The 16,711-nt window shown below is 38.5% G+C and overlaps 1 protein-coding gene across 2 annotated transcripts in view; it reads left to right on the top strand.

Moving 5' to 3' along the window:
* KIAA0232 (KIAA0232 ortholog) overlaps positions 1–16,711 on the top strand; it is a 74,708-nt gene that overhangs the window by 16,505 nt on the left and 41,492 nt on the right. For both annotated transcript variants that reach the window (XM_076335899.1, XM_076335898.1), the window contains exon 2: positions 4,693–5,196. In XM_076335899.1, the coding sequence (XP_076192014.1) occupies positions 4,966–5,196 (231 nt within the window). In that variant the 5' untranslated portion in view covers positions 4,693–4,965. The remainder of the gene's footprint in view (positions 1–4,692; positions 5,197–16,711) is intronic.

The raw sequence follows: 16,711 nt of genomic DNA, 5'->3' as shown, positions 1-16,711 counted from the left end.
ATCCACCACCTCTCGGGGCAACCTGTGCCAGTGTTTCACCACCCTCAGCGTAAAAAATGTCTTCCTTCTATCTGGTCTAAATCTACCCCCCTTTAGTTTAAAGCCATTCCCCCTTGTCCTGTCGCAACAGGCCCTGCTAAAAAGTTTTCCGCCGTCTTTTTTATAAGCCCCCTTTAAGTACTGATAGGCTGCAAGAAAGTCTCCCCAAAGCCTTCTCTTCTTGTCGTGGTTTAATCTCAGTCGGCAACTGAGCACCACGCAGCCGCTCGCTCACTCCCCCCCGGTGGGATGGGGGAGAGAATTGGAAGGGTAAAAGTGAGAAAAACTCGTGGGTTGAGATAAAGACAGTTTAATAGGTAAAGCAAAAGCCGCACACACAAGCAAAGCAAAACAAGGAATTCATTCACTGCTTCCCATCAGCAGGCAGGTGTTCAGCCATCTCCAGGACAGCAGGGCTCCATCACGCGTAACGGTTACTTGGGAAGACAAACGCCATCACTCCAAACGTCCCCCCCTTCCTTCTTCTTCCCCCAGCTTTATATACTGAGCATGACGTCACATGGTATGGAATATCCCTTTGGCCAGTTTCGGTCAGCTGTCCTGGCTGTGCCCCCTCCCAGCTTCTTGTGCACCTCCAGCCTGTTCAGTCAGTAGAGCATGGGAAGCTGAAAAGTCCTTGACTAGTGTAAACACTACCTAGCAACAACTAAAACATCGGTGAGTTATCAACATTGTTCTCACCCTAAATCCAAAACACAGCACTGTACCAGCTACTAGGAAGGAAACCAACTCTATCCCTGCTGAAACCAGGACACTTCTCTAGGCTGAACAACCCCAACTGTCTCAGCCTTTCTTCACAGGAGAGGTGTTCCATCCCCCGATCATTTTTGTGGCCCTCTTCTGGACCTGCTCTAACAGGTCCGTGTCTTTCTTATGCTGAGGGCTCCAGAGCTGCTTAATTCCTGTGATAACCTGTCTCTCTCTTGCTGTCTCTCTCCTCTCCTCCCCGTCTTAAAAAACCAAGACACGCTTTAACTGGTAAGCCAAAGTAAATCAGATTTTGTCAGCCTAGGTCTCAAGAACCGAATTTCTCAAATGCCTCATGAAAGTAAGTATTAAGGAAGAAAAGAGAGGCCACATATCACCTCATTCAGGGAAAAACTGAAGCATAAACTCAGTCCTTACTAGGTGCTAAGGATCTAAACCATGTGTCTAAGTAAGTTTTGATTGAAGTGACTCAGTATCCAGAAGCCCTTTGCTTTGCTATATCATAGAACCATAGAATGGTTTGTGTTGGAAGGAACCTTTAAAGATCATCTAGTCCAACCCCCCCTACTCTGGGCAGGGACATCTTTCACTAGATTAGGTTGCTCAAAGCCCTGTCCAGCCTGACCTTGAACACTTCAAATAGGTCATCCACAACTTCTCTGGACAAGCTGTTCCAGTGTCTCGCCACCCTCATTGTAAAAAATGTCTTCCTTATGTCCGATCTAAATCTACCCTCTTTCAGTTTAAAACCATTGTCCCTTGTCCTGTCACTACAGGCCCTCATAAAAAGTCTGTCCCCATCTTTCTTCTTATAAGCCCTCTTTATAAGGGCTTCTTATAAGCCCTCTTTAAGTATTGAAAGGCTGCAATAAACTATCCCCGAAGCCTGCTCTTCTCCAGGCTGAACAACCCCAGCCCTCTCAACCTTTCTTCATAGGAGAGGTATTCCATCCCTGTGATGATTTTTGTGGCCCTCCTCTGAATTTGCTCTAACAGGTCTATGTCTGTCTTCTACTGGGGACCCCAGAGCTGGATGCAGTACTCCAGGCAGGATCTCACGAGAGTGGAGTAGAGGGGGAGAATCTCCTCCCTTGACCTGCTGGCCACGCTTCTTTTTGTGCAGCCCAGGATGCGATTGGCTTTCTGGGCTGCAAGCTCTGGCTCATGTCCAATTTTTCATCTACCAATATCCCCAAGTCCTTCTCTGCCAGGCTGCTCTCAATGCATTCATCCCCCAATTTGAATTGATACTGGGGATTGCTCCGACCCATGTGCAGGACCTTGCACTTGGCCTTGTTGAACTTAATGAGGTTTGCATGGGCCCACTCCTCAAGCCTGTCAAGGTCCCTCTGGATGACATCCCTTCCCTCAAGCAAATCCATTACACCACTCAGCTTGGTGTCACCTGCGAACTTGCGGAGGGTGCGCTCAATCCCACTATGTCATTGATGAAGGTATTAAATGGTGTTGGTCCCAGTGTGGACCTTAGAGGGACACCACTCATTACTGGTTTCCACTTGGACATTGAGCCATTGACTGTAACTCTTCGGACATGGCCATCCAGCCAATTCCTTATCCATCTAATAGTACATCCATCAAATCCATATCTCTGCAATTTAGTGGCAAGGATGTTGTGTGGGACCGTGTTAAAGGCCTTACAGAAGTTTAGGTAGGTGACATCTATAGCTCTTCTGTTGTCTGCTGATGCAGTCACTTTTGATTGAAGTAACTCAATTTCCAGAAGCCCATTGCTTTGCTGTATTGGATACTCAAAACCTTCAATGAAAAACGTGATCACCTTAACCAAGTGCTCTCCATCCAACCTCTCTTGACTGTTTTTGATGGTATCTTTGCAAACCAAAGACTACTTGGAATGTGTGGTTGCTGTCCGTCTCCATTCTATGTACACTTTGTAAAAGAAAAGATTATGGGAGACCTGCTGAATTAGAATAAATTAATTTCTCGTTTGGTCACTTTCTCGCTTTTTCCCCCCCGATTTTCCTCTCCATCCACCCTTTCATAATTCCCCTTTCCAGTGTAACTTTGTCAGCTCTGTCAAAGTTGTTGATTTCCTGAACATTCAGGTAGTTCTGCTCTGTGTCTCAAAAAAGACAAATCGAGTGTCAGTGTTCCCAGATCTTTGAAACATGGGGTTTAGGGGGCTGACTGGGATTGTGGCATTGACTTAGGGAGAGTGTTCATCACATGCTGTGATGTGGAGTACCAACAGGAGGACAAAATAGATGTTTGAGTGGAATGTTGTTCTTCAACAATTAAGAATATAGACTGCATAAGAGTTTGGACTTGTGGCTCTCGATTTGGAGTATCTTGGTTACAATATTAGACTTTTCTCATAGTTTCTGTTCTCTAATTACGTGATGAAGCAGTAACCTCCAGGCCCTTTGCAGGATGTTTCTACCTACTGTTATTTGTGCTTACTTAAGAGATTCTGACTAATACAAACATGTTACTGGCAAAGATTGAATACTCTTGTGTTACTTACTTTCTCAAAATGAACATTGCCATCAGAGAAGTAAGCGTAGTGTAGAGCAGAGTTTTGTCAGCTCTGTAGCAACTGATTATAATGGGTTTCTTTTTGATGATGTCGCAATTGACTCAGTAAAGATCTGGAATATACAGTTGTACCTGGGTGGTGATGCAAAGAAAGCTCCTAAAAACTACGATCTTTTGTTGTGTGGACATAGGTATCAACTGTAACCTTTCAACTTTGGCCACACAACACATGCTGCCCACGCAAAATGCTGCATACAGTATATAGTTGAAATAGTTATATTAGGTGACGTCTGTTTTGAGTGTGTTGGTCATCTTGCAGTGGGGTTGAAACAAAACAGTAGATTTTGCTTAGATCCTTTAGTCTTTGTTTCCTTTCAGTGAATGGATCTTTCCTGCTAGGATTTGAGCTTTGTTTTCTGTTGATGAGAAACTGGAGAGGAGAGAGAAGGCCTACACAAATGCCAGATTGGCATGTGGTTGATCAGCATACCAGTCCAAAAATGCCTTTTTTGGACTGGCTTCTTCTGGGTTAGAGGGCAAAATGCCTATGTGTGTGGTGCTTGCACCTTCTGCCCCTTGCTTATCGATACTGATTTGGGATTGTGGGTGGTATAAGTCTTAGGGTGGTTTGTCTTATTTTAGGATATGGTTTAGAGTGTAAGCTCTCAGGTAAGACTGGCGTATGCTTTCTGTAAAGAGGGTTAAATGTTAATTCCGGCACTGATAAATTATGTTTTGCTCAAATTTTTTAAGTTATTCCAGAGATTTATATTTTTATGAGGACAGATTTTGGATGATAAAATGCTTTGCTGTCCTGAGGCACGGCAAATATTGAAACTAAAAAAAAAAAAACCCCAAACCTGAAGTCTGAAGATAGCAACTATTTAGTGGTAGGATTTATGAAACTCCTGGCCAGATGAATTTCATAAATTCAGTGTTTTATAAACAAGACACTTTTTTTCTTTTCCAGAAAGGGAAATCACTGCAAACCAGTAGGATTATATTGTCTTCTAGTGATGCAAAATATACAGTCAGTCTTTATGCAAACTAACATAGATTTTTTTTTTTGTTAATCAAAGTGGTTTTTTTTCAGCTGATAGTGAAAGTAATAAGATCTCAACTTTCCCATAAAGCTAGGTCAAACATATATTTCAATCAACGGATTAGTTGTGAAGTCTTTGATGAAAGAGTCTCTCTTCCTGCATTAAAAAGTACCTTTTCTAAAAGTCACCTTTAAACTTGGAATAATTCCTGTTACTCTTCAAAATGACACTGAATAGGTGTACTATATATGTGGATTAAGCAGTATGTAAATGACTGCTTTCTACATTGGGTGTTTTTTTCACTGTTTTAATATTATTCATGTATGGATACATATTATCACAACTTATTATTTTTTCCTCTTTATAGGTCCTGCTGGGGACTTGCATCTGGCCTCAATGTGAAATTAAGGTAGAAAAACACATCTACATATGTGTTTGCTATTAGGATTTAGTTTATTCACTGGTCATGCCTGAAGAGTGATGTTCATCCCTAGACGGCTAACTGCCAGGAAATATAAATGATTGTCCTAGAAGTCAAGCCTCCCTCCTATTTACTGGAGTGAAAATCACCTCCAGATATCGACGGAATATCAACTACAGAAAATGCTTCACGTTATAAGGATGCCAACCACCTAGATTCATGCGCCCTATCTGTACAGTTGTTGTGGATGGTTTGCCATCTGAAAGCTCCTCAAGCTCTTATCCAGGCCCTGTATCTCTTTCTGAAATGTCTCTGCTACATGCTTTGGGTCCAGTGCAGACCTGGCTGGGACAAGAGCTAGAGAAGTGTGGCATTGATGCCATGATTTATACTCGGTATGTCCTCAGTCTTCTGCTGCATGATAGCTATGACTACGACCTGCAGGAACAGGTATTTACATATTTTAGATGTTGTCCAGTGAAAGTGAGTTTTTGTATCAGTTATGTTCTGTGTATTATACATGGGTATGGCTCAGATGGGGGGGCGGTTGTCTTTCAGTGTGTGGGTGGAAGGGGGGTATAAACCACATGGGGATCAAATTTGGTGGGTGAATTGAGATTAATGTAGTTAGTTTGCTGTTTGAGCGATTACATTAAACAAAATTTTCACGTTACTACAATTGATATCAGAATTATTAACACTGGAATGTTCTGTATCATAAATTCAGACCTCCAGTACTTGTGATTATAAGGTTAATTTAATATTGGAACATTAGTAAACTAATGTAATTCTTGTAAACTGTGTGTCAGATTGGCCTGCTTTACAGTAGTTTGTAGACTCCCCATCACTTCTCCTCATGGATTTCATCTTGTGCTATTTTCAGTAAAGAATTAAAAAAAAAAGACTTTTTTTTTTTTTTTTAGTATTCAAGTAGTTAAAATACATTATTGCACATACATTATTAATCTCTTCTAAAAGAATGTTAATGCTGAATTGTGATAAAAGGCATGCAAAAGAGTTGTGGAACAGTGAGTCGCTATACATGGCTGCAATTCAAAAAGGGCAGGGGGAGAAAAGTGAAGCTCTGTATCAGATAGGCACAACTATTACTGTTTCCTTGTGCCTTTCTTGCTATGGATTTTATATGACCCTAGAACATACTTTTCAGTTCTGATTTCACCTCTTTTTTTTTTTCTTTTTCTTTTCTTTTTTTTTTTATTTTAATTTCTCTGCATCATCAACCTATATCAAAATACTTTCAGTAGTGGAGTTTTCTGGATATAGGACTCAGGGAAGTTCTGGTGTTTTCAAGAAGAGATGAGGATGCTGTTGATCATAGACTTTGTCTTACAAGGTAGCTGTGATTACAGTGGGAAGGAAGGAAAGCAAATACCTCTTAACTCGGGGGCTTAATTATTAGTTCTTTTTTGTCGCTGCTGTTTTGGTTGTACTTCACACGTTGCTACCTAACTGCTTCAGAACTTTCATTGTTTTCTAGTTTACCTTTTTAAAAATCCAGCAAGAGCAGGGCAGGGTATTGTGGAATAGATGTAAATGTAGCTGAAGCAGAAAAAAATTCATGTCAGATGCTGCCAGTTTCTGAACTCTTAGCAACCACTACTGTGCATAAAAGCCTTCATGCTTCCATTGTGCAAACCAGAAAACTTTAAATGCAAAAGTAATTTTTGTTCAAAAGTTTATCTGGCAGCAGTGGAAGTCACCAGGAACAACCTCATGATTAATAATAATAAGTAAAAAAAAACACTGTAAGCACTCTTTAGAATGTACCTTGACAGTGAACTTTTTTAGATCTTGGTCAGACATGAATTGCTGTATTTTAGAAGGGGACAGAATAAAGTTTGAAAACCTGTTTGAAAGGAGGGTGTGGGGTGAGAACAGAAAAAAGAAACCAAGTTGAAACCACACTAGAATTTGAGGAGCTTTATAGATAGCCCTGTGGCTTTGGGGAAAAATGAAGACTTGTTTCTTTTCAGTCCATTTTAGAGCATAGTCATAGAGAAGTCACTACTGTGATAATTTGAAATGACTGAAGTGCCAAAATTAGTTTTCATTTTATCAGGCTTTGCAAGAAGCAGGGTAACTATATTAGGAAAACCTCATTCAGTTTATTTCTCGTTTCGATACCTTAACTGGGTGCTTTGTGGGTTGCCAGCGGAGTTTTAAGGGATGTGTCTGCTCTTTTTCCAAGTTGATTATCTGAACCTAATGAGCCAAAGAGGGAAGAATACCACATGCTGCCAGTGCCAGGGTAGCCAAAACCTGTGTTGCTGAGCGGGTGCTGTAGTACAAACATACAGGATGTCTTCTGAACAACATAGAGATTTGAGGAAGCTGGAAGTTTCTTTTCAACCTCCTCAAGTTTGATCCTGCTTCTAACATACTTTTATTGCATTTGTTCCCTCTGCTTCAAATAACCGTTTTTCTAAATTTTGAGACCTAGTATCAATTTAGTTTTGGGATGATATTCTGTAATAATGATTGGATGCATATGTTGTGAAATATATTACTACCTAATTCCTTTCTCAAATAGCTTAGTCTTTAAAGACTGCAAATACAAATTTCTTCTATGGAGAATTGAGGAAATCTTAAAACACGTGTGCTTGTTCTTTTATTTATTTTATTATTTATTTGTTTATTTTTGTTTTACTTATTGCCTACTGGTTATTTGTATGACCTGGCATTGTAAAATTAATTTTGGTTTAGTTAAGTCACTCGGAAACAAGAAAATCTGTACTCTAAAGCATATGTTTGCATATAAGCAGTTTCAATCCAGTTTTGGTGATGGGTACAATGTTAAGACAAAGGGGAAAAACAAATACCAGTGTTGTTTACAAATAGAAATCAGGGAAGAGTGCAGCAATTAAACATCTAAATGAGAAATAATTTAGGAGTAAAATACTGAGAGTTCCTGAGCTCCTTTAATTTAAATTAATTCCTGTGGAAGAGTTGGTTCTTGGCACCTCATGAATTTTTTCTCCCATACGATTCCTTTGATTCTTGAGAAAGACGACAGAATTTCTAGGGAAAGAACTATTCTCAATAGTGGGTTTATTGCAATGATTTCTCCCCATATTAGAGGACAGCTACAAAGAGGACGGAGGCTCTCTGTTCCCAAAGAGCCACTTGGAGAAGACAAGGGACAACGGGTAGAAGTTGCGCTGGGTGAAGTTTCATCTCGACATGAGAAAGGAATTTTTTATTTACTTACTTATTTTTTAATAGTGAGAACAATCATTCACTGGAACAACCTCCTCAGGAACATGATGGAGTCCCCCATTGCTGGAAGTTTTAAAGATGCAGTAGGACAGGGTGCTAGATAATCTTATCTAGGCTCCCTTTCCCTCGAAAGGGTGGACCAGATGATCTTTCGAGGTCCCTTCCAACCTGGGCTGTTCTATGATTCTTTGCTTCTATAACTCTGTTTCTGTGGGGAGTGATTAGCCATCACTTCTTCCCAAAAATACAGCAATGACTTCTGTTTTAAACAGGTTAAAAGGAATGTTTGGTCTCTGAACACTCAGAATGGGATTACACATATGAACAATCCATTGCAATGGGCTTTTTTTGGGGGGGGTGGTGGTGAAGAGGACAAATTTAGGCAGTCTTAATCTTACGGATACTGTAGAAATCATCTTCATTAGAAATGTTGCAAACTGAAGTTAAGATGGTCATTAAGATCTTTCCACCTCAGAATGTTGATGACATCATTAGCACTGTTTTAGTTGCTCCAGGGAGCCTCCTTCCATGCTTTCTTTAGAGTGTTCTTGTGTCATCAACTGTAGCAGGGAAATGGAACTCTGAAGTCCTGGGCTGAGGTTCTGTCAGGTAAGTACAGAAAGATTTACAATAAAAAATGAATGAAAAAACATCCCCAACCTTACTAGGCATACCCAGCTATTTAAGATATGAGTGTTACTGTGTTATCAGTCACTTCTGTTTACATTTAAAATAAGTATTTAAAAAGAATGTGGGAGTCTTGATTGACTAGGTCTTCAGGGTTTTTTTTGAGAATAAGCAGCATGTTCCCTTCTGGTTTGTTAGTAATATATAATACGTGGTTTCCGGTCTTGATTCTGCTGCAGACTTCTGTGGCTTTAGTCACTTGACCTCTCTTCCTCCAATATTATCTATTAGTTTGATATGTGGATAGAAGATAACATGTGTCTAAGGGTTTGGTGTGTGGGGTTGGGTGGTTTTTTTTTTTCCTTTGTTTTGTTTTTGTTTGTTTTGTTTTTTTTGTGCGTGAGTCTGGTTTTTGGGAGTCTTTTTTTTTTTTTTTAATTACTGTTAATTCCATGCCTTGTCCAGTTAGAGTGGTCTCTGTTGGGTATCATTATATGGACACAGGCTCAATATCGCAAAATGATAGATCAATAAGTGATGAGTTTCAGAGAGTTGATAGGGGCTTTTTGCACATACTTGTGTGTGGGGCTGTGGAGGGAGGCACAGTACAGAAAACGTAGGTGAAAGTAAAACCCTAATACACTGCAACCAAATTTTACTGGAATGTTCGCAGTTTTTATTCTGACTCATTGGCTTGAACTGAAATACCTATTAAAATATTGGGAAAATCGATAAGCAGGTGTGTTTTGCCCAGCTGTGTTTCAAAGTACTAGAGAGCTTTCAAGGAAGTAATCTTGTTTATGGTAAATTGCGGTACCAAGATCTTCTAGAGCTCCTGTGGTTATACATATGTTATACATACCTATCAAGAATTACTGTAACACCTCCTAAATACACAGACTTTAAATGTTTTTTAAAAAATACTCTAGTACTGAAGTTAACTTAATTATCGTTGGCATTTATAGCACAATTCTTATTCAAGCCATACTTGCTAATTTTGGAAATGAGTCTAAAAGCTTAAGATGTAAAAGTTCTTAAACAGTCCTTCATTCTTAGTGTGTGCACTTTTTTTTTTTTCCCCCGTTTCCCTCTCCCCTCCTTTGTTTTTTTGCCGCAATGATATTGCTGGTGGGAGGGTTTAAGAGGGTGGAAGGGAGGAGGTTCTTTGGGATGTTTCACGAGCGTTGACTGATGGAGGAGAGAATACAAAGACAATATGAATTGGCTTTGCACATTTTCCTTGATTACTGTGACACAGCAGGATGTTCATAGAAATAGTTCGGGGTTTTTGTGGCTAGTTAGTTTAGGTCTGTCATATCAGAAGGCAAGTAAGGACTTCAGTGGTAGATTTGCCTTTTTTTCTTTTTTCTAGAAACAAAGACATTTCTTGCTTACAAAATTTCTAGAGAACATGATTTTCAAATTGATTTACACATAAATTAGGTGTCTACATGGTCAAAATTGCTAAAGGAATCTGTTGAACTGTGTTATATAACATATTGCATTCATTATTTAGGTGTGTTGGGGTTTTTGTTTGTTTTGTTTTTTAAGATTTGAGGCCTATCAATGGTGTCTGTTCAAAATGTTTGGAAATAACTGGTATTTTGTTCTGAGGTAGATGACCTTTTAGATGCTTTTGGTCTGTTAAGGAAAACCTCATAAAATTGGTATGGATTTAAAGGCTGTGTGATGGCAACTAAAGTGCAGAATGTTTGTTAAGTATACATGCTTTCATCATTTGCATTTTATTACTGAATTTTCTTACTTTGGAATAAAGGATAAATTAAGGACAAAAACCCATAAAATTACTGACAAATCTTTAACTTTTGGGGACCCACAGAATTGCTGTTGGGGGAGATCTGAACATTGTGAGACAGCCTTTTGACTTCAGAGTAGATTGATTTTTAATCAGAATGCCTTGCTCTTAGTTTCCTAATGCTAAACCAACTAGGTGCTTTTAAGATTTCTGATTGTTATTTAAATGCTAATTAAAGGTACATTTGTAGATATACGTGTTCTCAAACCAGTTTGTGATACAGTAAATATTACATTAAGATAGTATAATCTGTGTGAAGCGGAAGGCATTGCCTTAAAATATATTTTGTGTGAAACATTGTTTCATTGATCTTTATTTGTACAGTTTTAAAATCAGTGTTCTGTGTTGTATCTTTTATATACTATTTGTAAGCATAGCTGTTTCCGAATATAACAAGTCATGTTTTTTTTGCCTGCAGACTGTTCTCCCTTTTGAAGGGATGGAGCCTTTATTAACAAAACCAAAACATAAACAAAACTGGAACCCAACAGCTAGACACTTTGTGAGATAAAGACTTTGTTTGTAAGCCTTTGGTCATGCAGCAGGAAGGTCTAAATGCATTTGTTATGCCTACTTTACATATCAAGTGTCTTCTGTTGCTTTTGATCTATTTCTTTCAACTCATTTTTAGAAGTTGACATTTTTTTCTGACCCTCAAAAGTAAAAATGCTGAAAAAGTTTTTTTAAAAGATAATATTTTCTTAACTCTCAGAATTAAGTAGCTGTTGTACTGCAAACTGTGTTCTTCTGTGACCAGCAAGAGATTTTTTCTTTTGATTTTTCAATTTGTAAGAGAGAGGGTTTCATTCTGGAAGGCTAATTATTTGTAGACTGATTTGAAATAGTTCCATTCAGGTAATCTTTTACATGGAAGGATAGAAAAAGTCTTCAGAACGATAGCTACACTTCTGCTGACTCTCTGATCATAATTTTTTATTCTTGCTTTTTCATCATTAACACATACATATTCAAAGTCCAAAATGTGATTCTCTTTTTTATATCAAGAGAAGAAAAGAGCGGTGGAAAAGAGACCTCAGCTCACATATGATAAATTTTAGGTCTTTACTCTGTGGTTTTATCTCCAGAAATGCTTTTGGCCTATCACTCTGAACTGGGATGGAGATATCATTACCAGCTCTTCTGGATTTGGCTAGCGTGTGCTGGTGACACGGGACACTTTTTGCTGACAGTACTTGTGATGCACCTGCTAGGTTCCAAGATCCAGTTGAATGTCAGGTGTTTGTTCTCCCTGCCATCCCATGTTAACCCAGTAGAGGGACCTGATGTCTAGATTTATATTCTAGTAATGGATATTTAGTTTTTCACTTGTATATTTTAGGAGAAAGAGGATGTGTTTTGTTGTGTTTGTTTTGAAGTGAAAATCTCATCCATAACCTAAAGATAGGCAGAGAAATGAGGATTTGGTCCTCTGTACTACACTAAACCTGTATTAATTATTAATTTGGCTGGTATGCCTATTTAACAAAAGATGACAATGCAGGTTCTAGTGTAATTTCAACTGCTCTTTTATCATCCCTAAGAAATAACTGTGGGTCATTCAAACCCCTTTGTTTTTAATGCATTAAAATACGCAGAGTATAGTTCAGTAATAGTAGGGTGATGCTGTGTGACTGCTGCACACAAGTGTCATTAAGTTTCAAAGTTCGCCAGCAACATGTAGAAGTAAATTTCTTGAATGCAAAACATTTTGGTTTAGTCTGTATTTGCGTTATTGCTTATTAAGCTGTGCAACATTCCTATAGGAACAATTTTTAAAATTTTCTGACCTCACTTTTTAATCATTACCCAAACTAAGTATGTAAAATTCAAGTTGTGGAAATTTGTGTATGAAGAAAAGAATAGTTAGGTAGGAAGGGGAATTGTGAGACCAAGACTTCTGACTGTACTTTTTTTATATGATTAAAGTCCTTAGAGTATTCAGATGTGTACATGTTTGCAGGGTTGGGAATAAAACCCCTCTTTTTCTCATACATAAACATGTAAATTGAAGAAAGAGCAGATTTACCATATTTAGGAAACAGTATCCTCATGTTAATATGCCCATAAAGCTTATTTATTAATAGAATATAATTTAACTTTTGTAAAAGCTCAGATAACTAACTTAAAAAGTTCATAGAGGAAAAGTTAGCTGTGCTCCTTCCACCCTCCCCCCCCCTTCAGGAGTGACTAGCTGAGTACTATATAACTCACACTGTCATATTTAAACTTTGGAAAAGAAATCGTTTGTATACAATGTTAACTTGGTGAGAAAAATTGGGAGGATATGGACTCCTTTTTAATTAAGCAGTGGAAGATGACTGGAATGGCTTTACTGTAAAGGCACGTGCCTCAGAAAACTCCCAGACTTGTGATTCCCCCAGCACCATGGGCTTTGTCCTGTGAAAGCACCTGTAGAGTGGCTTGTGAAGAACAGCTGCACCTATAGTTGTTTTGCAGGTGCTGAAGCCATTTCAGTTGGGTTTCTTTGCAACTGCTGTCAGTACGAGAGCTTCCAGCCAAAGCTCATGTAACAGTTCTGACCAATGCAACTCAGGTTCGTACTGGTGCAGTGTCTCTGTGGGGCTTATTATTTTTATTTATTTATTTTCTTTTTAAAAAATTTATTAATTTTTAGTTGTCATTTGACTTGTTAATTATGAAATAGCTGCTGTGTTCTGTATTTCTGTCTTGGTGACTGTTAGATGTGGGGTAGATTTGGAGTATCATGGACAATGCATTTGTATTCTGTATTCCGTTTTAGGGATAAGAGTTGTGGTGGCAGGGACTGGAGCTCAGCAGTAGGCTCTCAGGGTCATTGTATTCGTCCAAACTGTACAGGTTTCAGAGTAGTCAGCTTCAGCTGATATGTTAGTGCAAAAGAAACCTATCTGTTCTCAAGGACTATGGTTACCTGAGAAATCTTCTTTCAAACTGTCTTTTGCCTTTTTACCGGTGTGAGTGATCATGTTGAAATACTGATTCCTTTGCAAACATGTCTATTCCAATATGTGAAACGTCCATTTCAGGACATCAAACTTATGTAGGCTCTGTGGTGCCTATCTTAGTTACTATCCTATTGAAGTAGGCGCATCTGTGTAATATAGTTAAAATGTTATCATTAGCTTCTGCTCTAAGTAATCAAAGCTATCTTTTAAAACAGTACTATATTACCTTTTTGTGACTTTCTAAATAGCATCTAATGCTTAGTTACGGTGTCTCTCTGAGAGTCATGTAAAAAGAATAACAATCACTTTTTTATTGTTAAGTTATGACTACTAATGTATTCTCACAAAGGCTTACATAATGCAAAGCAGAGCTATAAGCTCAAGTGCCAGGCTGGTTAGTCCTCCCACCAGTCAGGATTTATTTGATATAATTGTACTGTTTTGGATTCTGGGGCTAGCTGAGATACCTCCTTAGTGTGCTTTGTACAGTAGGTCATTGCGTGACAGTACACTCGCATGTCTCCAAGCATAGGTGTGCACTGCCTGTATTCTCTGAAATCAGATGATTACAGTGGTCTGTGATGCTTGCCACACAACTTTATTCCTAAGTCCAAGAGAGCAACCATAAATGCTGTGGAATAACTTTTCCAGTCATAACATGTCCCTTTCAGGTATCTGGACTCCGTAGTGGCAGTTTCTGTTGAGTTCTTGGCTTTGTTTTCTTGTCATGTAGGTAAGATGTGCAAGTAAAATGATGTCTTTATAGCTGTAGCTATAGCCTTGCTAAATTTTCTTCTTTTCTGTTTTTACTTTAAAGGGAAAACTCTAAAGGCAGCCTGCTCAACAAACATAAGATTTCAACAGATGCAGTATTTGCATGTTCTCTCGCTCTTGTGAGTGGGTGTGATCAAATTTCTTCTGCTTGGTTTCAGCCTAGAGTAACTTCTAATTAGTGAACAACACATAGACTGCCCTTTCAAGTTGGTAGGATAATAAGCAAGAGTTTATAATGGGCAGAAACTGGGTTTACAGGATTCTATACTCAGATTGATTGGTGTCGATAGGTAAAGTTCTTCCTTGCCTGCAAATAGTGGAATCATCAGTCCTTGAATGCCTTGAGGACCTTGAAGTCACAGCAGTGATGCGGTGAACCTGATATATTATCAGCTGTTCTGTTACAGGCCAACTGCATAGGATTGTAATGTTCCAGTTACAGCAACCAGGAAAGAGGTGACTAGTGGCTAGATGGTTCTCTGGCTTTTCACAAAGAAGTCTAAGATGAATTCTTTCGCTTGTAATACCTGGATTTGGAGTAATTATCTAACATTAAAGAATGTTTCCCAGTCCTCTCCATTCTGTGGTAGCATGATTTTTGACATGGAGAAAACTTGTGCTGCTCTCTGAAAGTATACGTAACTGCTGTTTGTCTGCTGAACCTCTTGTTGCGTGTCTTTTGGAGAATATAAGCTGAGATTGTGCCACTGTTCTCACATTTTCTTCTGAATTGTCTTGCATATGTATTATCTCATTATCTTTGTCTCAGTCTGAGGCAGCTTGTGAGGAATGTCTGAGCCGATCCTGGTCCATTAGACCTTTCTCATTAATTATAATGAGATGCAATGTCTCTTAAAATTTTCACAAAAGCAATTATGAAAAGATATATATCCCTGTGGCTCTAAGCAATCCATGAGTTTTTCCTGAATCTCAGTTTAGGGGAAGTACTTTTTCACAGAAGACTACTGAACATATTTATAGCCTGCTTCTTGAATAATCTTAAAGGTGAAATACATGTGTGATCTGTTGCAGTTTTCCCCAAATTCTCCATTATGAGATCCTGCTAGAGGTAGTGAGCACCTGTTCCATTTTGGATATAATTTATGGCTATTTTCTTCCATTCCCTGCCTATCCAAACTTCTCAAGAGTTGATTTTTGGAGTTCTTTGAGTAAGTTTTTGGAAAAGCTTTCTTGCAGTTCATACCTCTATACGTGAACATTGAATTAAACATCAATGCTGTAAAAACTGTTTCTGCCAGAAGAGACCAGGACTGCTGGACTACCTGTGTTTTCATTTTGTCAGATTATGTAGTCTTTGTTTTCATTTATTCACTACAAACCTTGATAGCAGTCGCTGACTTAAGATATACTGATGATAGACTTTAGCAGGGAAATTTTGTGGATGGCGTGTTGATATTCAGGAATTATTTTGGGTGTGTTTGTGGAGAGAGATGCATGCCTTTGGAGAACGCTGCTGGCTTGAGTTGAGACTATTCTGTCTCGTAGGCAGAGTAAAGATCTGCAAATTCTGTAGTTCTATCAAAACATTTTGGGGTTTGTGGTGTCTTTTATGATCCATGACCTCGGTATAGCAGTTGTTTTGGGTGATCTGTCTTTTCCTGGTTTTGAGCTTCTTTCTAAGGAACAATGGCATATGCATTCACTGTTCACTCTGTCCATGTGAGCATTCATTCTGTTTTTCCCTTTGGCCTGTCCACTAATTTGATGATCTATTTTAATGGCATTTGAGCGTCTTTAAAAAAGTTTTGTAAGAAAGGTTTCCCCTATAGCTTGGTAGAGTAGTCTGCAGACTAATGCCCCAGTTTGGAACAAGCAGACAAAACTTAATCTTTATGTACTGCACTGGACAGGAACCAGCCAGCCATTCGGTAGACATATAACTCCAAACTGTTCATGGCAAAAATACTGACTGACTGTTCTGCTGAGTCTTTGGCAAATGTTTGCCCCTTTAAAAAAAAAAAAAAGGGTAATTTTTTTCCCTTTCCTTGGAGATATCTCTTAATCTATTAACTGAGGATTATAAGAAGGAAAAATTGTTCACATATGTTATTCAATCTTGCAGGACTCTGCTTGTATACCTTAACAATTTTGGGAATTCTTTTTCACGTTAGATGATCTTGTCTGGATGTTTGGGTTACTCATTTTGATGGTATTCTTTGAGTTGGATTCTTAAAGGGAGAGACTCTGTGTGTGTGATTATTTTGTATTTGAGAAATGATGACATTGAACGCTTCTTATTTTTTGTATGAACTTGTTCCTAGAACTTGCTTGTTGAAGCAGCACGTTTTGGCTGGCCAGCAATAACTTTTATGAGAGCAAGAAATGCCAGGCTGGTAATATGCTTGAATAGCAACTGGTTTGTGCTGAAATTAAATTGCTCAAAAAAGAGGAGTTCTTCAAAATTCTCTGATTCAGAATTTTTTTTAACTCAGTATTTTCTTCTCTCCTCTAAGAGAATGGAAATTCTTGCCCTAAAGTCTCTCGTATATAATTGGAAATAGAAATGTCGACCACATAGATAATTATGGCTGTTCAGTACATTATC

This window comes from Aptenodytes patagonicus, chromosome 4 (assembly GCF_965638725.1).
Source record: "Aptenodytes patagonicus chromosome 4, bAptPat1.pri.cur, whole genome shotgun sequence".
In the NCBI taxonomy this organism is placed as follows: Eukaryota; Metazoa; Chordata; class Aves; order Sphenisciformes; family Spheniscidae; genus Aptenodytes; species Aptenodytes patagonicus.
Note: the sequence above shows the minus strand (reverse complement) of the source record. Positions and strands in the feature narration are given on the sequence as shown.